Raw genomic sequence first — 22,784 nt, 5'->3', positions numbered from 1 at the left:
CTTACGTTGTATGTACCAGCAAACAGCAAACGGGAACGTGGATTTATTATAAGCTCCCGGAAAGTCCCAACTGTCCGACCCAGAAAAGTGTCCATCAGACTTTAAACTGACAGATGACAGACATGTGACAAGGAACGTTCAGAATGTTCATATTGACAGGGCTCTTCTCTCACCGCTTATCGATTGTGGGGAATGCGAACGGAGATATCCAGCATTCCTCTGCGTTGAACGTTGTACGATGGATGTTAGGTATGCTAGGATTGACTTGCAACCTATTTCACCACTTCTCGTCGGCAACGCCGTGTGAAGCTATTCACTTCCATACGGTCATCTATCTCGGCTAATGAACCGTGACATTCACCGTCGAACAATTCACCGATACGGGCCTTTCGCCGGTGTTCCTTCGCTCCATATAGATTAGCAGGAAGACAATGCTACGTAGTGCCTAGCCGATGGCAAGCGGCGTACGAAGTATGCTATGCGTATATTATATTCCAGCCCGAGACGGAAGGTCACGTAGCCGCAAGGCTCCTTCAACTCGCAACGAGATGGCCAACGCAGAGCCATCAAATTTATAAGCGACTACTAAGCATCACGGAAGACCCAAGCGAATGCAGCCCCGTTTACAATGGCCCCTGTCTCCACCACCCGTGCCAATATCCTGCCTCCCACCCTTCGCTGAGAGGCTCCAGAAGAGTGGCGGACAGGGGACCCCCTGGCGCTTAGTTGATCTATTCCCCACCCTACCCTTCCCCCGTGCACTTCTACCGGCGGGTGCTCCTGTGCTGTCAAGTCAGATCACGGACCAAGTGCGCGATCGTCTTTGTGTTGATTAACATGCAGAGGAGAGGGTGGTAGTGTGGTATCGAAGTGTCAAGATGGTTGGTATCCGAGAGCAGGATCTACATTGTACACAACGGCGGTACAACGATACCGGACGTCTGATGCCAATCGTTGTACATGCAACGTACGAAATATAGAGTGGTGGTTCATACGTTGTACATATACTGGGTACCTACAACGTACAGAGTCTGTAAACGGAGTTGTTTCGGAGTACAAATCCCCTGATGAGGATGAGCTTACTCAGCTGTCATTAATTACTTGGCAGGTATCTTCGTACCACCGACGGCTCGACCCGGCGACTTATCGGATTGCGCGAGCCGGTTTATCGGACACGGCGGCCGGGTGCGCTCTTTGATTGTTGCAACGTAACTAGCCGTTAATCTAGCAACCCCACGTACAACGACACCGAAAATGGAGACTGGGTTGCTTAAGAGGAAGAAATATGCATTCACAGCGGGAAGATCTGTCCTGCACTGCCTTGGGTAGAAGATCCCACGCCTGCCTACATGCACAACGATACAACTTTGTACAGTACACGTACATTGACGTTGTATGTATGCAGTTCTGCCCCGTCTGGGCTTGAGCTTTGTGCATACAACGTACCGACAGCGCGAGGCGAGCCGGCAAGGTGAAGCCAAGACACAGGGCAGCCGGGGGCCTCGCTCGGACTTCTCTGCCGTCGGCATGTCCCGATGATCAAAACCCATGCTCATTGCCCTGTTCTCCCGCCTGCTCTCCCACTTGCCGGTATATGGTATTCATCCTATTCCTATTCCTGTTTATATCAAGGATAATGGTCTTTGGGCACGAGATACCCTGTCAATACGGCATGTTCTCTGTTGGAAGATCAACTGCCATCTCACTAATATCGAGTACCGGTAACCCGCATCCCCCTTGTTCGGTATCCCGCCGAAGTGATCCACAATTACAGTGGGTCTCTTCCTATTTAGGACAGATCACCAAGTCCGATCGTGGCTTAGGAAATTACAGTCTACGCGCCACTTCCATCCAAAGTCTCGGTACATATAGACACAAAGATACTAAAGCCGCGAATTTACTAAGACGTAGACTTCTAGAAAGACTGGAATTCCCTTATATTATAACACGTTTCCTAAAGCCAATTCCTTAACTAGAACCAATATCCGTAATTTTAGGGTCCTAAAGAAATAAGTAGTCCGGCGTGTATAGTACGTTGTATTTGTATACTTAGTGTAGAGGTACCTTATAAGTATCTCACCACTATATTTAGCTGGGAAGGTACCTTAAAGTTACTTATGATCCTGTATATAATGTACCGAGACTACTATGATTCCGTAAGCTGTGCACCGCCTGAGCGATCCACTATAATTGTGGATCACTTCGGCGGGATACCGAACAAGGGGGATGCGGGTTACCGGTACTCACTAATATCGGTGGATGGACGCAAGGCCGTCAAGGTCCCATCAACGGGAGCGTCGTACCACCTACAGGAGCGAACTCGGACAAACACGGGGAATAATAGGGCATAACCGGCACGGACATTGAGACGTGTCGCCAGGAGACAGCGGTGCCTGGAAAGCATCCCATGCAGTCGCGAGGGAAAGGAACGGGCCCATGATATCGACAGAGATCGGCGCGCGGGTGCTCTGTGCTGCGTCAAATGCCGAGCTGCTCCAGGGCCCCTGCAACACCGTCGCCATCGACACCCTTCTGCGAAACAGACACGCAAGAAACCCTGCACCGAACAGATTAAAGAGAGAGAGAGAGACAAACGTGTGGCCGACACAATTGAGAGACATTGTCAATAAAGCGAGGGAGGGCATCGAGTCGGGTGGTGAGACTCGAGTGTCGGGCTGATAAACACCGAGCATACTTATCATATCACATCACTTCCTCGCGAAACAAAGGGTTGCTTCGGGACAGGGTTGAATGACTGGTGGCTGCAGCTGGTTTGTCTTGCCTCATCCCGCCGAAGCCTCGCGTAAACTGCCGGCTCGGGGACCGTCAAGCCCCCTCTGTCGACGTGTGACGTGGCTTGAGACTGACCCCTGGCCCGGTCAGTCCTGCTCGTGGCACGCCCGGCCGCAACCCGCTCCTCGGTGTACGTTGTACGTTGTATTGAGAACCGCTGCTTCTTCCTCCCCGAGATGATTGATTGCAGATTCGCGTACAAAAGTGCCACTAGAAACGAAACAGCTGGTCGTTTGTCTCAGTGTTGTGTCGCGGGTGTCGCCTCTTTTCTCTGTCTCTCTTGCTTGCTAACTCGGGGTTGCTGCACAATCCATTTCCTGCTTGAGGCTGCCAGTCTCCAGCCACGAAAAGAGATGTGCCATGTCGAGAATGAGAGCGAGACATTATCAGTGCGTTGGCATGCAGTAGCCGCTGGGGCAGAGCGCCATGCGGCTCCCTACCCGATATGAGAAGGGGTGGTTAAGGAGGACATGGCCGAACCAAAAGCCCCCAAACCCCCCGGCTTTCACCAAACACCCCACACGGGATCTGACAGAATTATTTTGGCGGGAAAAGCAAAGAGAGGATGCGAAAGGTGAGTGTCTCCGACGGGAAGCCCGTAAATCTCAATGTAGAATAAGGGAATAACCACATGTCACAGGTCAAAGACATAAAGCAGGTCTCCCCCACTATAACCTCGGGGGCCAGCAAACAGGGGCGGAGGATGCGGGATCCCGAGAGGCTAATGCAATGAATGGAATGGGAATGGGTACTCTGACGGCGCAGTGTTGAGACAATCAGGCAGCTATAGGTGAATCTTTAGGCAGCTCGCGAGACAGCGCATCGGGAGATTGTTCTAGCGCCGCAGAAGAACTTGTAAACTGAGTTGATGCATTCCGCGTCCCATGGCAACCTTCAGCTCTGAGGTCTGATCCAGTTGTGCCGCATCACGACCCCAGAGGTTGGTCAACTCGTGCCGACCTTCCCCGGTGCGAAGATGTAGATAGTCAACTGAGACGGCGGAAATACGTGTGCACAAAGAAAGACAATAAAAGATCAAAACTCATAGATGAACGTGGTAAAAAGAGAGAGCCATGTCTCACCACCGCGCGATGCGCATGCTCCAGGAGCGGCGAAGCTCCAAGATGTAAGACACTGGTCGTCGATCCTCACCGAGGAAGGGAACAACACGCGAGAGAGTGATTGACCCTGCATGACATTTGCGACGTGATCATCTCGCTTCGTTTCCTGGAATCTATATGCCTCTCTGCATACAACGTAGACACACGGCGCCATGCCTAGTCCAATGGCAAGCACCTCAGTGAGACCCAACACACCCTCTCCAACACCTGCTGCTCCATGCCAACTCGAACCAGCAGGACGGGAAGATGACAACACAAAGACAAAAAGAAGATAGTAAAAACGAGCGAGAAACAAAAAAAAGTCCGGCCTGCAGGTCTAACACCAACGCCGTGCGCCTGGTCATGCACCGTCCTTCTGTGGCTCCTCCTCCCCCCCTCGATTCCTCCATTCCACGCCAGGGCATGCGTCGTATTATATCGACAGCTCTGGACCAGATATCCTGTGGTCGGGCACAAAAAGAAACGCCCGGTATAAAACATTTCATCACACATGGCCCGCCACAACTCCTCCTTCGCATGTGCCCTCCCATCGGGTGTCTTCTCCTCACACCCACTCCTCTTTCCAAGAGACAAAGGAAAAATCGAGACACGGGCCGTGGAGACCCCGACGTAGTCGTGGTTAGAATTGTATGTAGAACTGTTCCTTGGTGGGAAAACCTTCTGCTGTTCCTCCATTTCGGTGGTCGAGAAGGGGGAAAAAATTACGCCCGAATCAGGGGCTGCCTCTTCCGCACAAGGAACGGACTCGGCATCTCGTCCTTCTCCGGGTCCCACACCGCAGCTGGCGCATCAGCGCTGGACCGACGACCGGCACTCCGGTCCTTGAAGTTGCGCTTCGGGCTCGTGTTTTCACCCTCCGGGAGCGCCGAGAGCGGCCGCCCGCCCGCGCGGGCCTGCTGAAGCTCAACCAAGGTCCTGCCCCTGATGTTGTTCTTCGCAGCCACCTTGCCGAGAGACTCCTGGTCTTGCTTGGGGTTGGATGCTTTCCGAGACGAGTTGTTTCCGGCTCCGTCGGTTCCGTTGTGGGCCGCCGCAGCCGCCGCCCCGTGCAGGTTCGTGGCCGAAGGGATCTTACTAACCCGGCGGATGGGCGAGGGGCACCGCTCCGGCTGCTGCTGCTGCCCGAAGCCCCCGCCGCCACGCCCCCCGTCAGCCCCTGTTGTCGGTGCAGAGGGGAGAGACTTGTTGGAGTTGAGAGCCGTGCCCGAAAGCTTCGACCTGAGGCGCGGCGCAGGCGCCGTCTTCTGCGACAGGAGCATGGGCCGGTTCCTGGCGTTGAAGGGGTTCTGTCTCGACTTGATATTCCGAGTCGGGGACGGGATGAGGTCGTCGTCATCCGAGTCGATGCAGATGGGCTCGCGCGGCACCCTCCAAAGGGCGTCGGCACCGCCGGTGGCGGCCGCGTTGGCGGTGAAGATGTTACCCGGGTGTGCAGCCGGAGGCTTGGTGGCCTCGTTGCGCCGGGGCGATAGCGAGAGGTTCGCGATGGTAACGGGAGAAGGGGAGGCCATTTCGACGTCCATGGGCGTCCCGGCGGGGTTTCCAGCGAACATGGTTTGGGCACGACCGAAAGGCGTGCGGGAAACCCTCTTGATATTCGGAACCATGGACGTCGCCTCGGGGCTGTGGTCGGAGAGCTCCGTGAGGTCGGTAGCAGAAGACATGTCGCCCTCTCCGCTGGTGTGACCGACCGAAGAGTAGGGATAGTCTGACCTGCCTGTCGACGAAGACAAGTCTGTATCTTGCGCCGGCCCTGGCTGAAGGGTGGTGGTTGGGACGGCGGCGGCAGCAGCAGCAGCGGCCTCTTTCTGCAACTCCTCTTTCACTCGCGCTTGCACTTCGTCCTCGTACCGCTTTCGCAGGCGTTCCACCTCCATCTGGACGTGGCGGTCAATCTCCAGGCGGGCCTTGACCTCCCATTCCCTCCTCAGCGCGTTATCCATCTCCTGCCTCGTGTAGTTCTTCTCGGCCTCGAAGCTCTCCATTTTGCGCTGTATTTCGTGCTCTCTGAGCTTGAGGGATCCCTCCTTGGCCTTCAGAACCTTGTTGAGCTCGACCACCTCCCTTTCCTTCCGCATCAGCCGGACGACGGGCAAGTTGAGGAGCTGGGCCGTGTCGGGTCGGCGGTCCGGGTTGACGCGAAGGCAGTCCTTGATGGTGCCCATGAGTTCTGGGGAGTAGATGTCCGGGAGAGGGGCCACCTTGCCCTCCTTGATCTTTTGGACAAGCTGGAAGTGCGACTTGGCATTGAACGGCGGTTCTCGTGCGCAAAGTTCGTAAATAATGCAGCCCAGCGACCAAATGTCCGACTTGAGAGTGTATTTTTCGGCCGCGCAAATCTCGGGCGACATGTAAAAGGGCGTGCCGACGTAGGTGGATGCGAAATCGTGGGATTGAATCATCTTGGACAGACCAAAGTCGCCGAGTTTGACCGAGTTGTTCTCGTCGAGGAAGACTAGAAATCAGAAGGAGGAAAAAAATTAGCCCTGCCAGTATCATCGGGTCACCGCATGGGACAGCTCGAGTCAAAGGGGACGTACCATTCTCGGGCTTCAGGTCCCGGTGAAGGATGGTCATGGTGCCAGCAGGCACCTTGGGTCGAAATGCGGTTGTGAAGAGGCCGAGGACATTGCTGCCAACCTCGGGGGGGTCTACGCCGTAGTGGCATCGGTAGAGGGCGGTGACAAGCTGGGAGAAGACGCTCCAGACAAAGGACTCCTGAGCTCGCTCCCCCTTGGCCGCGAGGTTCTTGATGACCCTGCCTAGATCGCCATTGCCACAATATTCCATGTAGAGATGAAGGTCTTGAGTCGACTTGAGATGTTCTCGGTGGTAGTACCCTACAATGTTGGGGTGTCGAAGGTGGGAGAGGATCTGGAACTCGGCATGGAGCTGCTCACGCTCCTTGGCAGACATTTTCAGGTAGCTGATCTCCTTCCGACACATGACGAGGCCATCGTTCTTGCGTCGGACCTTTCTGATGACACCGAAGGAGCCATGGCCTGCAATGGTGTTTGATTGTTAGCAAGGACAAAGGCGGTGGAGGTGGAGGTGCAACATGATGGAATTCTGCAGATTCACACTGACGGTGAACATACCAATCTTCTCGAGCACCTCGTACTTGTCGCTCTCGGTCGTCATGGTGAGACGATGGGGTTGACAGAGAATGGGCAGAGAACCCAAATGGCCACTTCCATAGACGGTATACAAGAAGCCTGTTTGGTTAGTAGTACTGACTTACCTTTTGGTTATGTTGAGTTGCATCGGCTGAGGTGTGAAGTGAATGGAGAAGTCTAACGGTGCAACTTTGTGCCCGCGCAATGATTCGCTCTGGGGCACCGATAGAAGGTCCGTTGGTACCAATGTAAACACTTGGCGCGGTGCCACGGCAACGTTGAAAGCAGTGGGTCCTTATCTTATCGCGGCTTAGGTAAGGTACAAAGTACGTACTTTGACGACCAGGCTCCTCAATGTCTACAACTTGTGCCTCGAGACGCTTCAAATACCAGACACTTTACTGAGATGGGATGCCCGATGCCCGGATACAGTCACTTCGTACGCGTTGGTTCGAGTCTGTCGAGATTTTGCCGAGCCACTGTACCACCTGTTCCTGGATCCCCGCCTCTTCACGGCTACCCAAGTACTCGATCGTGGCAAACTATTCTGGGCTCGCGGCATGGCTCTATACGAATATATGGCGACTGCACCGTCCATCACGTAGAATGCTGTCTAAATGTGTGAGTATGAGTGGTGTCTTCAGAAAGCAAAGGTGCATCTGCTCCCCGCTCGAGTACTTGGCGCCCGCCGTATTCCAGAACTGAACCTTTCCAAGCCCATCCCTTACTCAATAGACTCTGGTAACAGAACATGAAAATAACGTGGCTCATGCCGTAGGCGAGTTCGCGCCATATGCGATGCTAGACGAGCAACTAGTTGACAGGCTTTGGATTGAGTATCGTCTGTCATCGTAGTGAGTTGGAAAATCTTCCGTATTCATCTGATGACAGTACCAACTCACATCTTTCCAACCGCATTGGTCCAGATAAGTTCTCTCCGCTCGGGTTACGAAAACAACGTGGCTCTCACGGTAGCTTGAGGAATATGGTGAATGAGGCGTTGATCCCTCGTATTATAATGGGTCGCGGGGTTCGACGATGACCTCGGACTATTGTAATACCGAAGCATTCGATTCGATGATGGGCCTCCCGGACGAAGTATTCCCGGGGGATGTACATGTACTTTGTACATTTTGTGGTGCCGCCTCCGGTTTGTGCACAAGTGGCGATCGAGTAATACTCACTGACACCTCCCCAACCATCACCAAATGTCTACAGACCTCTTCTTCCACTTTGCTTCTCTTCCAAGTATATATTAAGAACATTTTCTTCCCCTTCTGTATATCCTATATACTACTCTTTCACGCCATGGTCCTCCACAAAGGCCAGCTGGGAGAGCAATTCCATGCCGAACACCAGCTCATCAAAAGCGGCGTCCTGCGGGATGAGAACCCCCTGGATCAGTCAGACGCCTTCAACGATTTCATACTTGCTTGCCGAAGAGGTGATCTCGGGAAATGTCAAGAGATGATTTCTGCCGGCGTGAACATAAACGGCAAAGACGAGTTCGATTATACCCCCCTCATCGTGGTAAGCACCAGCTGCGCCTTCGGGAGAGTTGTCGTACTGGCTGACTCGCCCTGACATACAGGCTAGTCTATGTGGACACTATGAGCTGGCTCAATTATTACTCGAATCCGGTTCGTTTATAGATTGCAGTATCCCTGGGCGATTCTATCATTACTGACCACGGCAATCCCTAGGTGCCCTGGCTGAACGGAATACCTTCCAGGGAGAGCGCTGCATATATAATGCCCTCAATGACAGGATCAGGACCCTGCTCCTCTCATATGACTTTTCAAAGTCCACGGACCCCTTGCAGCCCTGGTCGTCACACATCACATCGTTACTCACTAGGCAGGCGCCAAAGACGGCAGATATCACTCTGATCGCCGCATCCGACTCGTTTGACCTACACAAGTTCATCCTAGCCGCGAGATCACCCTACTTTAGGAGAAAGTTGCTGGACGCGTCCGATACCACGTCGTGGAAACTCCCACCCACTATTCCCTCGGCCGCCTTCCGCCTCGTCATTCAGTATCTGTACCTGAGCGACCTCCCCCAAGATTTGTCGGATTCTCGTAGCACCGCGACCGAGGAGGATATCCTCACCAGCGCCGACAAAATCAGCAAGCAGCTTGAGCTCGATAAGCTCTGGGAGGCGCTTCTCACCACCGACCGGCGCCTCGCTCGGCAGCGGTATCAGGACGAGGTGAATCGGGCCCAGCAGCAGGTCGATGCCTTTTTCCGGGAGCACGTCCTGGGCCACAAGATGACCGTCGACTCCGACAAGGTAGGAGAGATCAAGTGGCGCCACGACAATGCCATCTTCGCCGACTGTCTTCTGGCCGCGGAGGAACCAGGCGATGATGATGATGATTCTCAGGATGTGGACGGGGAAAGTGCTGCGCCAACGTCTCGCCGCAACGGCATCCCCATTGGTCCCACCCAGGACCATGCCGACCCCAAGAAGACCAGGCGATCCGTGGTCTACCCTGTGCATAAGGCCATGCTCTTGCGGAGCCCCTATTTCGAAACCATGTTCTCCTCGTCCTTCAAGGAGGCCCAAGTAGGCGATCACCTCCACGTCATCACGGTCGACTGCCCCCCCAGCGTACTCGAAATCGTCCTGTCCTACCTCTACACCGAAAAATGCGACTGCCCGCTCGAGCTGGCCCTGGACCTCCTCTATGCAGCCGACATGCTGTTCCTCGACAAGGTCAAGACCAAGGCCGCGCAGGTCATCAGCACCCTCGGCAGCGGCAACACCAACCTCCTCGTCGATCGGACCCACGGCGCCGCGGCGGCGGGAGGCGCGGGGGAGAAGGACAAGGCCGTCGTCGAGATGGAACCCATCAACATCTACGACGTCATCAATGCCGCCTGGGAGCTCAACGTGCAGCGCCTGGAGGAGTTCGCCGCACGCTACCTCGCCTACCGGCTGGAGGACTACATCGACGAGCCCGAGTTTGCCGAGCTGATCAGGCAGAGCGCCGGGCGGATCAAGGCGCGTGAGGAGACGGATACGATTGAGTTGCTCGATGATATCCGGTATTACCTGTCCGACCGGTTCCGTCTGCGCTTCGAGCAAACTGGACTGGAAGAGTTCATGGACGACCAAGGTGACGTGGACGGCGGAGCTGCAGCTGCCCTTGCAGCGGCGCGAGATGAGGGGGCAGAGGAAAACGGGGTGGAGTTGTCAGAGCAGCCTGGTGTCGTGAAGCCGGAGCCTGGGCCTGAGCCTGAGGCCAAGGTTGAAACTGGGGCTGAGGCCGAGGAGCCTGGCCAAGGCGGCCTCAAGACACTCGATGGCGAAGTCGCAGAGGATGAGTTTGCCTCAGACGCCATCAACTACCAGGTGTTACTGGGCAAGATCGACACCATGCTGGAGCAATTGAACCTAGATGCTTAGAAGTGGGAACACGGCGTTTCGTGGTATACTATACAGATGATTACGACTGACGAAGAGAGGAATGACACGGTATAAAGCATATTGGAGGGCGGTATTATGGTTGTTGCTGGGTCGCCCACCTGCTTTTTGGGCTGGGCCGTTGAATAATTTCGTCACTCGGACAATAAATATCATGACACGACAGTTGATCTGCCAGCCTCCTGGCGATCATTGCATGTGCCATTTAGACCATGAAGCAGTCATGTTTCTTCTATGTCTGTCGAGGACCTCTCCTTGGTCATGAGGCAAGAAGAGGCAAAGAGAAAAAGAAAAAAAGACGAAGGAAAGGAAAAGAAAAAAGCAAAGGCTTCATCCGCTTGCTTTGGTAGATGGCAAACCCAGTACCATGCACCCTACACATTACCGCGATTCGATCATACTTCCCTCCTGGCCATGGTAGAAGACTCGATTCCCCTCCCGGGCATTCCGCAGCTTCCTCTCAAAAGCCGCCTCCCGGATCTCCCTCTCCCGGTTCAGCTGCTTTTTCGCCTCGGCCGCCAGGAGCTTCATCTGGTACCGCACATCTCTAGTGTGGATGGAGAACCAGCCCTGGTGCGGCTTGCACCTCTTCTTGTCGCAAATGTTCTTGCCGTCGCCCGCGAGGACGATGCCGTGCGCGAGCGTCCCGGCCCGGAACACCTCGGCGCCCTCCTCCTGGCCGAGCCAGTGCGCGAACGGCGCCTGGACGCCGACCGTGTCGAGGCGCGAGTCGTAGCCGCAGGCCGAGTCGTCAAACTTCTTGGCCTGGATGAGCTCCTTGCGGTGTTCCGAGGCCATGTCGAGGAGCTGGAGCATCTTTTGGCAGAGTACAATCTCCTCGCCCATCTTGTACCGCTCTGCCGCCGAGGTTTGGATCAGATACTCTTCCTCGGCGGTCAGAAGACCGGGCGGGAGAATGGCGTTGGCCTCGGTGGACTCGTCTGGGGAGGGGGATGTCAACGTTTAAGTGGTTTCGCCGAAGCACCGAACATAGATGAAAAGCTTACCTTGATCTTGGGGCGGATTGAACGGCCGGCTAGTAACCTTCCAGGTATCCCCCTTCTCGTCTACTTGGATGAGATCGCTACTGAGCAGGGCGATGAACTCCTCCTGTGTAAGCGCGTCCCGCAAGAAGGCCCTCTCGGAACTCTTCCTCGGCAAGGCGGAGATCATCCTCTCCCACCAGAGCTGGCAGTGGTCGTCGGAGCAAAAGACGCTCCTGCTGTCGGCAGCTCCGTAGAGGCGGGCGGGTTTGAGGCAGTTGCGGTATGAGCACGTCTTCTTGAAGAGGGTCTGGGTGTTGCGGCTCGGATCCGTACAGTTGGGACAGACGAAACGCTCAATGAGATTCTCGCCGACGTCTTTTGCAATGTTGACGCACTCCCCATGGAACCAGTCTTCGCATACGTCACATCCTATCATGAAGCGGTGATCGTCTGGTCCTCGACAGATGCAGTAAGGCCCGTTATCCGACCCCTCTTCATCCTCGGAGCCGCTCACTACCTGCGCTTCGTTTGCAGCTCCCTTGGGCGTGGAAGAAGTAGCCGCCGCCCCCTGCTTTTTCTGCGACTTGGCTATCCTCCCTCCCTTTGGACCACCTCTAGCGCGCTTGGGAGTCTTCTTGACGGTTGCTTGTCCTTTCTTCTTCCCCACTGGAGCCATCGTCGATGTCTGGGTTGATTCCGGGACATTGATGTGTGCAGGAGCTGGTGGAGGAGCGGGTGCTGGAGCTGATGAGGGAGCGGGGGCAGGAGCGGGGGCAGGAGCTGGTGCGGGAGCTGGCGCGGGAGCGGGAGCAAACGATGGTGCAGGCGCTGGTGTTGTGCTTGAAGATTGCTGTACTGTTTGTGTTGATGGCGGCGGAGGAAGAGGAGGAGAAAGCGGCGGAAAGAAATCGGGGGCTGGTTGAAAGCGAGCCACAGTGTGGCCGTATTGCACGGATGGTATTGTCTCCTGCGGCGCGTCGTCTCGAAAAGGCACATCGGTCATTTCTTGATCTGCATCTTGCCTGGCATCATGGCCGGTTGCCGGCCCAGCACCGGGACCTCCTTCAGTCTGGTCGAAACCAGAGGAAGACATGTCAGCAAATTCTTCAATCCCACTTATGAATCCTGAAATACGACGAGATATTCTAAAATGTCGGCAGATGTTTTATTGAGGGTGATGAAAAGCGGAGAGAAAATTGTGGTATGTAAGTTATGGGGATGAGATTAAGATGAAAAGAGACGGCTATGGGTTGCGCTTGACGTTCATTCTCGGTGAACAAGCGCAGGAAGATCGTCACCGAGAAAGTGACAAAATCGACACCTCTGGCTGAATAATGAAACCGGAACATAGTGCTTCCGAGCGCCGATAAATTTTCCGGCCCGCCTACATGTACTTTGTATGTAAGCCAAGCGCAAAAGTAGCAGCATCTTACGATGTCATCGTGGTTATAGTCCATTTCCTGCCTTTTACTGGGCAATTAGTGTCGTACATTTTCCCACCTAGCTCGGAACAGCGTTGCCATGATGTCGCCAGCATTAGCGCCCACGAGGACGCTCCTCAGAAGCTTGTTCGGGAGCTCGACCCAGCAATGCCGAAGATGTCTTTCGCAGACGACAGCCCTTAAATCGGCCCGGCCGACGATTGCAAGCAATCCGATCCCGCTCAGACAGAGTCAGTTCCAGAAGAGGACGAAAGTGCACAAGACGGTCGAGCAGGTGAAGAGCCGGTACAAGTCAGGGGTAGGTGGTCTCCCTGGGCATCGCCGCCCGCAGCAGAGTTGGTGCCCCCGCCTCGAGACAATTGAGCTGACAAGATACCGCGCAGCCGTTCTCCTGGAAAGCCGGGCTCTTGTTCGTGGCCACGGCCGGTGGTCTGGTGTGGTACTTTGAGTTCGAGAAGCAGCGCATGCAGCGGAAGCGAATCGCCGAGGCGACCAAGGGCATCGGCAAGCCCAAGGTCGGCGGGCCGTTTGAGCTCATCGACCAAAACGGCAAAAAGTTTACGAGCGAGGATATGAAGGGTCGCTACGCTTTGGTACGTATAGAGGGAGAGTGATGGTTCGAACAGGCGAGGAGTATGGGCATCCGAAGCTGACGTTTTGTGTGTGTTTCCTGACAGGTCTACTTTGGCTTTTCGCACTGCCCCGACATTTGCCCCGACGAGCTCGACAAGATGGCGATTATGTTCGATAAGGTCGAGGAAGAGATGCCGGGATTGCTGCTACCAATCTTTGTGACTTGCGATCCTGCCCGCGACAACCCCGCGGTCATGAAGGAGTACCTGGCCGAGTTCCACCCCGGATTCATCGGATTGACGGGCTCGTACGACGACATCAAGGCCATGTGCAAGAATTACAGGGTGTATTTCAGCACGCCGCAGAACGTGAAGCCCGGGCAGGACTATCTGGTGGACCACAGCATCTACTTCTACCTGATGGACCCGGAGGGCGACTTTGTCGAGGCGCTAGGGAGACAGCATTCTCCGCAGGCGGGGGCGAAGCTGATCCTGGACCACATGAAGGATTGGAGCGGTAAATGGGCAAAGAATTAGAGGTGGATGGGTGTACAATGTGTAAAATGTGTACGGATACAATGAAGCGATGGCTGGAGACTTGAGGTTTGTGTACAATGGATGTTCCAGTATTAGGCCAGGGGGCAAGGCTGGCTAGGTATAAGTTTAGGTAGGGTTAGCTACCGTGTAATACCACCACTCCGCTGCATAGGTGCAACTCAAAGGTCAGCATCGGGAGGAGATTGGTAAATATGTGTGCGAATGCTATGTTCCGTGCTTTCCACCTCGGTAACTGTACCTTTGGCTTCCTTCACCGAAGTGGGGCCTCTCACCGAGTGGACCTCGTCATTCGAGTGCCTTCTCGTATCTGCCTGCCGGTCTCACGTGGTAACAGATCTCTCCCTCCCTCACTACTCATCACAAACAATCGATCGATTGCTACTACCTATGCTCATTGTAACGCATGGTATACCATATACGAAGTAATTGGGATCCCAGTCACACGAAAGGCCTAGGAAAAGCGATCATTTTGCTACCCTTGGGAAGATGAGGTCATCACTCCGGGCTCTGGCCTCTGTGCCTCGGAGTACGGCACCAACCGCCAGGCCTGGCGCGATGTGGCTTTCAGGTCTTTCTGGAAGCGTAATGGGCGGTACGCAGCACCTTGGGCCCAGTGCCCACTGGCGTCGGAAACCTCGAGGCCGGGTCGCGTTTTCACGAGGGCTGAGCACCAAGCTGAGATCGAATGAACCGTCCGAGCCGGTATTCCATGCGGGCGAAGCTCCGTCCTTTGCTTTTTCCTTTGAGTATGTCCTTTGCATATGTTCCTTTTCGGACAGATGACCCCGAGATATTGGAAGGTTACCGGCACGTGGCGCTGACTCTGGCACAGCATTGACGGCGTACTACTGCACGGGGCCAAGCCCATCCCGGGCGCACGGGAATCTCTCAAGTACTTACAGGACAACAACATCCCGTTCATTCTGTTGACCAACGGCGGAGGCAAGCCCGAGAGGGATAGGGTGAGCGACCTGAGCTCCAGGCTGGGGGTCGAGCTCACCGTCGATAATTTTGTCCAATCGCACACGCCGTTCCAAGAGCTAGTCGGCGGTCCCAAAGGGCTAGGCGACAAGACCGTGTTTGTGAGTGGCGCGGACGTGCAAAAATGTCGCGACATTGCTCACAGGTGAGATGGATCCGGATCTTTGCGCTAGATGAGCTCTTTAAATTTCGACCACAGCACATTCGACGTTTCAAGCTGACATTGTCACGAATGAAAAAACCAGCTACGGATTCAAGTGCGTTGTGACGGCCGCCGATATCCTACGCGACTATCCCGAGATTTGGCCGTTTGAGCCGCTCCTGGAGTCCGTCTACGGAGCGGGGGCCCGTCCGCTTCCCCGCCCGCTCCACACGGGAGACCACATGCACGACGACACGGCGCTCAAGATCGATGCCATGCTCGTGTTCAGCGACCCGCGCGACTGGGCGCTCGACATACAGATCATGGTGGACCTGCTCCTGTCGCGGCAGGGCGTGCTGGGGACGTACTCGGCCAAGAACGGGGACCGGAGCCTGCCCAACGACGGGTGGCAGCAGGACGGGCAGCCGCTGGTGGTGTTCTCCAACGCGGACCTGTTCTGGTCGACGACGTACCATCACCCGCGGTTCGGGCAGGGGGCGTTCCAGGCGGCGCTGGACGGGGTGTGGAGGAAGGTGACGGGCGGGAGGGAGCTCGTGCGCACGTCGTTTGGGAAGCCGTCTGCCGAGACGTATCGGTTCGCGGAGAGGATGCTGAATGAGCACCGGACCAAGATCCTGGGCAGGGGCAGGGAGATGGCGCCGCTGAGGCGGGTGTACATGGTCGGGGATAATCCCGAGAGCGACATTCGCGGGGCGAACGAGTTTGCGAGTCCCCAGGGGACCGAGTGGACTTCGGTGCTGGTCAGGACGGGGGTTTGGCGACCGGAGAGGGGGGAGCCTGTGCATAAGCCCAAGATGTTGGTGGACGATGTCAAGGCGGCGGTTCAGTGGGCGTTGAAGAGGGAGGGTCATTAGCCAGCGGTACTTGACGGTAGCCTGTTGTGTTATAGTTATTACAATTACAACGGAGTAATTAATGATCACAGTTTGCGAATTGATATGTCTAGACAAGTTTTGTCTGCACTTGAATCCGTCCTATGGAGAAACGGAGTTGGACTGGTTCATTCTGTACATGCTGGACCGCCATACGAAGTAGATACATCGCTCATGCCATACACTACGTTTATTGCTGTACAGCCGGCCGCGTGGCCCAATGGTAGGGCGTCAGATTTCGGCTCTGAAGATTGTGGGTTCGAGTCCTACCGCGGTCGTGAGTTTTATTTTTGTCTTTTTGCTTCAGGTAGGTAGGTATATACGAAGTATTAGTAGAGATCCCCCCGACGTAAAGGAATACTACATACAATTTACTGCACCGTCGTATCGATGTCTCTGCAATTGCTGCAGTCCCAACGTGGCGAGACTCAGACCCATGTCTCATTTGCGTCACATGCGCCCGACGACTAAAATCCTGACGCCTTCCAGGGTCTGGCTCTATTCGGTTGGGATGACGTCAGGGGAGAGACTCTATACGACATCTGGCACGTTTTCTCCAATGGACAGGTGCGTCTCCATGAGACATAAGCCACCCGGTAGTGTGGCGCTGCAATCTAAAAGACCCTAGGTGCCACACTGGGTAGGATGCATAGAGAGTCTTGGGACTGACCCATCCTTCTGCAGCAAGTCGAGTGTATGCATGGAGTTGAGGGTTCTACTAGTGTTAGTTTTATTTTTTATTTTATTTTATAATCTATCAGACATCGTGACCCTGACGTCGTCCCACTAAAAGCCTGTTCTCTTTTTTTTTTCTTTTTTCCCTCCCGCGACTCATCTCTAGCGGTGTTCATATTTCTCACATCGACTTAATAAGTACAAGATACCTACCTACCTCAGCCCCCCTTTTCTTATCGTTAGCCTCGGTCTGAGTCGGGAGTTTCCCCCTGAAAGCTCCGATAAAGGGTCCCCCCTTCCCTTTTCGCCTTGACCTCCCAAGGACAAAAATCTAGGCCCTATCCGCCTCGTCCCACAAACGGGGGAAGAGCCGCTGCCTTAACTTCTTCAGGTCCAAGGTCACGCGGTATCGGGAAATCAGTGAATCACACAAAGACTCACGAGACCTGCTCCTACCGCCTTTTTACTCCTTTGCCACTTACCCATATTCGTACATACGAACACTTCATCCCCCGTCACCGCCGTCATCCGCACAACCCACCCACCAAACAAACCCACAGACAAACAAACACAAAGACCAAACCACATCCTAGGACTAGACCGAGAGTTGCCGTTATCCCATGAGCCTGCCCTGCCTGCCCGGGATACGGATACCACACACGTCGCGCCGCTAGCGAAGCCTAGACCGACTTCAACTCTTCGCCCTTCCCCTCATCCAAAGCCTCCTTTTCCCCCCGTCGTCACCATGGCCGACCCGTCTCGAACGTCTCAGCTCAACGGCCTAGGCAGCCAACCTTTACGGTCTGCCTTAAAGTCCGACGACGACCCTGAACGGCCTCCGCTTTCTGGTTGTGCTTCCTCCTCTAGCAAAGGTCAGTACGAAGTCATCAGTCGGCAATTGCTTTACCCCCAGCCACGCAGTGGCTTCTTTCACAGGCAAGTGTCTGTAATAGGTCTCATGGCAAGTGGCGTGAGATTTCAGTATAGACTCGGTTTGCAATCTAGGAGTTGAGAGTTCACTCAGTGTAGACCTGTCTTGGTCAGTGAGCCTTCCACCAAAGCCAACTCATTGCACCTCCCTCCTCACCCTGCCTGGTGTTCCCCTTACTGTACAAAGTACACATACGAATTCGAAGCAGGTATCACTGACACCTCTCAAGTCGTTCAAATTGCATCGCCAGAACCCCTTCCTAGTCCATTGCCGGAGTCCCAGCTCAGGCGACAATATTCAGCCAACGTGGCTAATAAGAGACTTGCTGGTCGATCCACCATGCTGCTTCCCACCACGTCTTCCACCTGGCCTTTCCTGAACGGACAGGCCGACCAGGCTCTCACGCAAGAAACCCCCGACGAGCCCGTAGAACAGCCTCCGGATCGTAGGCAGCTGTACTTGAGCCAGCTCCTCCTCACCCAGGTGCACGAGTGGCTCGAGCACGAGAAGCGGAAGAAGGAAGCTCGCGAGAAGCGCCACCGCCACCGACACCGACATTCCCAGCATACGGAAGCTGAAGGTGCCGAAGTGTCACTGTCACACTCGCCTCGCTCCCGATCCGACTCGGTCGATTCCCAGAGCAGCGACGTGAATCTGGATCATCTTCAGCGTATCCTGGAAGAGAGCACCATCGCCATGGGTCTCGACGCCATCCTCAAGTCCCGTGCCAGGCCGCTCCGTCGCTCTTCCAACAGCCGCCAGAAGAAGCTCGGCTCCGGCAACATCGCCCGAAATGCCGGTTCCGATACAGACTACGTCGATGGCGAGGTTGTGGTGCCGACCTGCGATGCATTCCTTGACAACACCAAGACTTTGAGCTACAACGCCGGCAGAAGCTCGGAAAAAGAGGCCTGGGACACTTTCAAGAATGAGATTATCCGTCTGGCTCGCACGCTGAAGATCAAAGGGTGGCGGAGGATCCCGCTCGACTGGGGTGATAGGATTTCAGTTCAGAGACTTAGTGGCGCCCTGACCAATGCCGTCTACGTGGTCACCCCGCCTCCCCCGCAAGATCTGGAGCCGGCCCCCGGGAGAAGGCTGCCGGGCAAGATCCTCCTGCGTATCTACGGCCCGCAGGTGGAACATCTCATCGACCGGGAGAACGAGTTAAAGGTCCTCCAGCGGCTCGCACGTAAGAAGATCGGCCCCAAGATCCTCGGGACCTTCGCCAACGGCCGGTTCGAGCACTACTTCAACTCGACGACACTGACGCCCGCCGACCTCCGGGAGCCCGAGACGTACAGGCAGATTGCGAAGCGCATGCGGGAACTCCACGACGGCGTCTCGATCCAGGACGGCGAGAGGGCTGCGGGGCCGGCCGTTTGGTGCAACTGGGACCGATGGCTGGCAATTGTGGAGAAGAAGATCGCACGCCTCGACGAAGAGGTGAAATCAGGCCCTAGCGTCGCCCGGGACCGGGGCTTCGTCTGCGGTACCGAGTGGACCAAGTTCAAGGCGGCGGTGGACAAGTACCGCCAGTTTCTGATTGGGAGGTACAAGGACGCCGAAGATGTCAACTCGCGACTTCTTTTCGCGCACAACGATGTAAGTAACCTCTGCTTTCCCTTTTTCCAGAACATGGGGCTCATCAAGAACCAGACGCAATACGGCAACATTCTCCGGATCCGACCGGACGACGAGAAATCGCCGCTGCTTCAGCCGGCCAACGAGCATAAGCAGCTCGTTGTCATCGACTTTGAATACGCGGCGGCGAATCTGCCGGGCCTCGAGTTTGCCAACCACTTTACGGAGTGGTGCTACAACTACCACGGGACCCCGCCGCACGCGTGCAGACCGGAACAGTACCCGATGGTCGAAGACCAACGGCGCTTCATCAGGGCCTATGTCGAACACCGCCCGGAGTTCCAACACTCCGGTTCCACACCCCGGCTGACGCCGCTGGACACTCCCACCGGCGGCAACACCCCCGGCCTACACGCGACGGCGGGCTCGACCAGTTCCATCGTCGACTTTATGCTGGACGCACGCGTGCCGGCGGGCCAGTGGAGGGAACAGGAACGACAGCGCGAGGAGGCCACGGAAAAGGTGGTAACGGAGCTGATGGAGGAGACGAGGCTCTGGCGGCCGGCGAACAGCGCGCAATGGGTCGCCTGGGGTATCGTGCAGGCCAATATTCCGCTTGTCGACGAGGTCGGAGGTGAGAAGACCGACGCGGACGCGGCGGTTGCCTCGGAGGGACAAGGGGAAGGGCAGGAGGGCGAGGAGGATTTTGATTATCTGCGATATGCGCAGGACCGGGCCTTGTTCTTCTGGGGAGACTGCATCCAGCTGGGTCTGGTCAAGGCCGAGGAGCTTCCTGAAGATATCCGGGACAGGGTGAAGTACGTGGATCGGTAGTTGACACAGGTCATGGAATAATGAGCATGGAGAATCAGTTACTATTATTTTCGTCATTCACTACGTGTGCCGTCGAAGGTCCCTCACCTATTCCCGTCGTCTATGCCAGAATCCACGTGCTTTTCCCACCATGCTCATCAAAACGGTCATCTCTCATAACATCATCAAACCCTCAGTGTCTTTTGTGGCCCATCCCACTGTTAACTACTGCGCACCCTCGACGGGACCACCGCCGCCGTCACCACCTCCATCAATACGCACGCCAACCGCCCCATCGCGATTCGCCCTCCAAACACCATCCCCGTCCTCAAACTCCTCGTACTTCCACACCTCGACATTGGCCTTGACATCCTCCAGCACCTCCTCGCCGGCGCGCCAGGCCGGGCCGCGATGAGCAGCAGCGACGGCGATGAGCACGCTCTCCTCGCCGACGGGGACGTCGCCGAGGCGGTGGGCGACGGCGACGCCTTGCAAATCGTGAGTCTCGCGGGCGCGCTCGGCGATGGAGAGCATGGTGCGCAGGGCGAGGGGCACGTACGACTCGTAGCGCAGGGTGCGGACGCGGCGGCCGGCGAAGTGGGCGCGCGTGGTGCCGGCGAAGAGGACCAGGGCGCCGGCTTCGGGGCTGCGGACGGCGTCGAGGGCCCAGGTTGGCGAGAGGGGGGCGTGGGTTAGGAGGATGGTTGTTTGCGGGTTGGTGATGGTCCAGGGGCCGGTTTCCCCTGGTCCTTGGCCTTTCATTTCGGGTGTGATTTCGGGGGGATTGGGGTGTGTTGATGGTGTCGATGGGGTGGCCATGGTGAGATGATAGGAGAGTTGTATAGCGCAAGTAAGATTTGGTTTTGTTTTCAGGATGAAGTCTTTGCGAAAGTCAGACACGAGTGACGATGAGAAGATCTTTGAGGTGAGGTTGAGTAATGACTGCGTGGTGATGAGGTGAGTTTAGAGGACAGCAGTTGAGGTGTCCAAGTTTAGGTGCACCGGGTGGCAACAGGTGGTGACAGATGTAGATAGCAAGTATCACATGTGAGGTGGAAGATGAATATAGGAACGGAATCACTTCAATTATGTCGTAATTCCTCATGTTCGCCGACAATCTGGCACCCATCTGAACTCACGGCACACGTAGAGCCTTGTCTTGATTTCTCCGTCTTGATTCCCCCGAAGAAAACTCCCGCGCTATGGACCACCCTCCTATCCCTGACGTGCCACCTCCTCGAGCCAGCGCAGAATAAAAGGCCGCGCCTTGATCATGATGCACTCGGTGTATATGGGCTCGCCGGAGCTAAACGTGTCGGGGCTGCTTCCAGGGAGAGGCGTTCCTAAAGGCTTCTCCGAGATAAGGTAACGCCGGGCACGCTAAGCATCACAGTTAGTTACTACATGGCTTCGGTGGCGCGTAGATAGGACAGGGGGTGTGATATATCTGTGATATATACGAGCATACCTTATCCATAAAGCGCTTAAACTCCTCACAACAGAGTGGCATGTCAGACGAAACCCCCTCCAGAAGAGAGAGCGTATTGATACGTTGGCCCCATTGTGCCCAGACGTCCTCCCGATCGAGAAGCTTCACCATCATGTCAGGGGCCTCCCCAATACCGATCATGTCAATACGAGCCTCGGACGAAGCGAGGGCAGGCAACACCCGGCGCAGGATGTACTCGATATGGTCCTCCGGCGTCTCACTGCCGGGGATGCGGTTGTCGACCGTGACGCGACGGCCGGCGTGGACCATGCTGGCGAGAGGCATGTCGGCGACGGCGGCGAGGGTCAGGGCCCTGCGGCGCTCGGGCCACCAGAAGACGCTGCCGACGTTGGCCAGGAGGACGCCCGGGGCCCGCGGGTCGTCGGCGGACGACTGCTGGGCGTGGAGGTCGCGGACGACGGAGACCATGGTGCCCTTGTCTATGCCGCCGCGTCCATTGGCGACGCGGAGGGCGAGGTTGCCGAGATTCTGGTGGGGCTCGCCGAAGATGACGACGACGCGGGTTTTCTTTTTGAGGTTCCGGCTCGCGAAGATGGGGACGTGGGGTTGTGACTCGTCCGTGGTACCCAGTGGCAGGAGGAGTTTCTCCAGGCCTTCCTTTTCGAGACGTTCGAACACGATGTTCTGGATGGCTTCTAGTGGGTGTTGGTAATGTTAGTCACCCCGTCAAGTGCGGCGTGGTATGTTCGAGGAGGTTGCCGAGAACCTGGCATCTATACGCACCGTTGAAATGGAAGCGCTGGCGTCCGTTGATCCGCTCGTTCTTGTCTATATGGTAATGAAAGTACCTGTCCGGGTCGGCGATAGACCGAATCTCGTCCTCCTCATTGACAAAGTACCTGCCGGCAGTGTCAGTCAGGATGTCGAGATCTGGAAGGGGCATGATTCGACGTACCCGAGATCCTTGAGGTTTGATGGGTAGACGGGGTCCTTGGGGAGACCCGACCAGAGACGACGGTACATTGTGTAGCTGGACGATGGTAGGACAGACTGGCTGGAGAATGTCGTCCTTCGGGTGATGGGAAGAGGGAAAAGGAAGAAGTAAAAGGAAGGGGGAAGAAAACACGGAAGCCTCCCAGGCTGATGGATTGTTCTGAAGCTCCTGTCCTGGTTGAAGTAGAGGGTAGGGTATCTTGGTAGACCGAGGAGGTGCCTAGGTCAGGAAAGGGAAGTTGCCTACAATGATCATTCCAAGTAGCGCAACTTTCCCGGTTTGATGTTTGCTGTCCGCCTCTGG

General features: G+C 55.8%; 8 protein-coding genes and 1 non-coding gene across 9 annotated transcripts; 5 read left to right on the top strand and 4 right to left on the bottom strand.

The window, feature by feature from the left end:
* Nucleotides 1–512: 512 nt before the first annotated feature.
* ACRALDRAFT_206958 (uncharacterized protein) lies at nucleotides 513–1,868 on the bottom strand (the record flags this gene model as incomplete). Its single annotated transcript, XM_071022142.1, has 14 exons — nucleotides 513–531; nucleotides 597–635; nucleotides 673–686; nucleotides 763–780; nucleotides 807–902; nucleotides 968–1,015; nucleotides 1,058–1,087; nucleotides 1,177–1,192; nucleotides 1,250–1,345; nucleotides 1,385–1,421; nucleotides 1,451–1,583; nucleotides 1,652–1,679; nucleotides 1,720–1,785; nucleotides 1,846–1,868. The coding sequence occupies 14 exons, from the start codon at nucleotides 1,866–1,868 to the stop codon at nucleotides 513–515; spliced, it is 663 nt and encodes a 220-aa protein (XP_070876714.1).
* Nucleotides 1,869–3,827: 1,959 nt separating this feature from the next.
* ACRALDRAFT_1047703 (uncharacterized protein) lies at nucleotides 3,828–7,212 on the bottom strand. Its single transcript, XM_071015517.1, has 3 exons — nucleotides 7,013–7,212; nucleotides 6,455–6,916; nucleotides 3,828–6,369 (listed from the first exon to the last, which is right to left on the bottom strand). Exons 1-3 carry the CDS (start codon nucleotides 7,053–7,055, stop codon nucleotides 4,616–4,618), a joined length of 2,259 nt encoding a protein of 752 aa, XP_070876713.1. The 5' UTR covers nucleotides 7,056–7,212; the 3' UTR covers nucleotides 3,828–4,615.
* Nucleotides 7,213–8,240: 1,028 nt separating this feature from the next.
* On the top strand, nucleotides 8,241–10,738 carry ACRALDRAFT_1079819 (uncharacterized protein). Its single transcript, XM_071018947.1, has 3 exons — nucleotides 8,241–8,560; nucleotides 8,622–8,670; nucleotides 8,734–10,738. Exons 1-3 carry the CDS (start codon nucleotides 8,339–8,341, stop codon nucleotides 10,440–10,442), a joined length of 1,980 nt encoding a protein of 659 aa, XP_070876712.1. The 5' UTR covers nucleotides 8,241–8,338; the 3' UTR covers nucleotides 10,443–10,738.
* A 103-nt stretch (nucleotides 10,739–10,841) lies between these two features.
* Nucleotides 10,842–12,539, bottom strand: ACRALDRAFT_1079818 (uncharacterized protein; the record flags this gene model as incomplete). Its single annotated transcript, XM_071018946.1, has 2 exons — nucleotides 10,842–11,401; nucleotides 11,468–12,539. The coding sequence occupies 2 exons, from the start codon at nucleotides 12,537–12,539 to the stop codon at nucleotides 10,842–10,844; spliced, it is 1,632 nt and encodes a 543-aa protein (XP_070876711.1).
* A 431-nt stretch (nucleotides 12,540–12,970) lies between these two features.
* Nucleotides 12,971–13,997, top strand: ACRALDRAFT_2097434 (uncharacterized protein; the record flags this gene model as incomplete). Its single annotated transcript, XM_071022840.1, has 3 exons — nucleotides 12,971–13,186; nucleotides 13,272–13,481; nucleotides 13,566–13,997. The coding sequence occupies 3 exons, from the start codon at nucleotides 12,971–12,973 to the stop codon at nucleotides 13,995–13,997; spliced, it is 858 nt and encodes a 285-aa protein (XP_070876710.1).
* A 606-nt stretch (nucleotides 13,998–14,603) lies between these two features.
* On the top strand, nucleotides 14,604–16,016 carry ACRALDRAFT_2099918 (uncharacterized protein; the record flags this gene model as incomplete). Its single annotated transcript, XM_071022980.1, has 3 exons — nucleotides 14,604–14,764; nucleotides 14,851–15,144; nucleotides 15,245–16,016. 3 exons carry the CDS (start codon nucleotides 14,604–14,606, stop codon nucleotides 16,014–16,016), a joined length of 1,227 nt encoding a protein of 408 aa, XP_070876709.1.
* A 224-nt stretch (nucleotides 16,017–16,240) lies between these two features.
* On the top strand, nucleotides 16,241–16,312 carry ACRALDRAFT_t106. The gene has a single exon. It is a non-coding gene; the product is annotated as a tRNA-Arg (tRNA).
* Nucleotides 16,313–18,120: 1,808 nt separating this feature from the next.
* ACRALDRAFT_2081403 (uncharacterized protein) lies at nucleotides 18,121–20,052 on the top strand (the record flags this gene model as incomplete). The annotated part of the gene is made up of 2 exons (XM_071022397.1): nucleotides 18,121–19,245; nucleotides 19,300–20,052. Coding segments are annotated over 2 exons (1,878 nt in total), but the record flags the coding sequence as incomplete, so codon positions are not given.
* Nucleotides 20,053–20,262: 210 nt separating this feature from the next.
* On the bottom strand, nucleotides 20,263–20,799 carry ACRALDRAFT_2100637 (uncharacterized protein; the record flags this gene model as incomplete). Its single annotated transcript, XM_071023021.1, has 1 exon — nucleotides 20,263–20,799. One exon carries the CDS (start codon nucleotides 20,797–20,799, stop codon nucleotides 20,263–20,265), a length of 537 nt encoding a protein of 178 aa, XP_070876707.1.
* Between the last annotated feature and the right edge of the window lie 1,985 nt (nucleotides 20,800–22,784).

Source organism: Sodiomyces alcalophilus, assembly GCF_042370955.1.
Source record: "Sodiomyces alcalophilus JCM 7366 unplaced genomic scaffold ACRALscaffold_2, whole genome shotgun sequence".
NCBI lineage: Eukaryota > Fungi > Ascomycota > Sordariomycetes > Glomerellales > Plectosphaerellaceae > Sodiomyces > Sodiomyces alcalophilus.
Note: the sequence above shows the minus strand (reverse complement) of the source record. Positions and strands in the feature narration are given on the sequence as shown.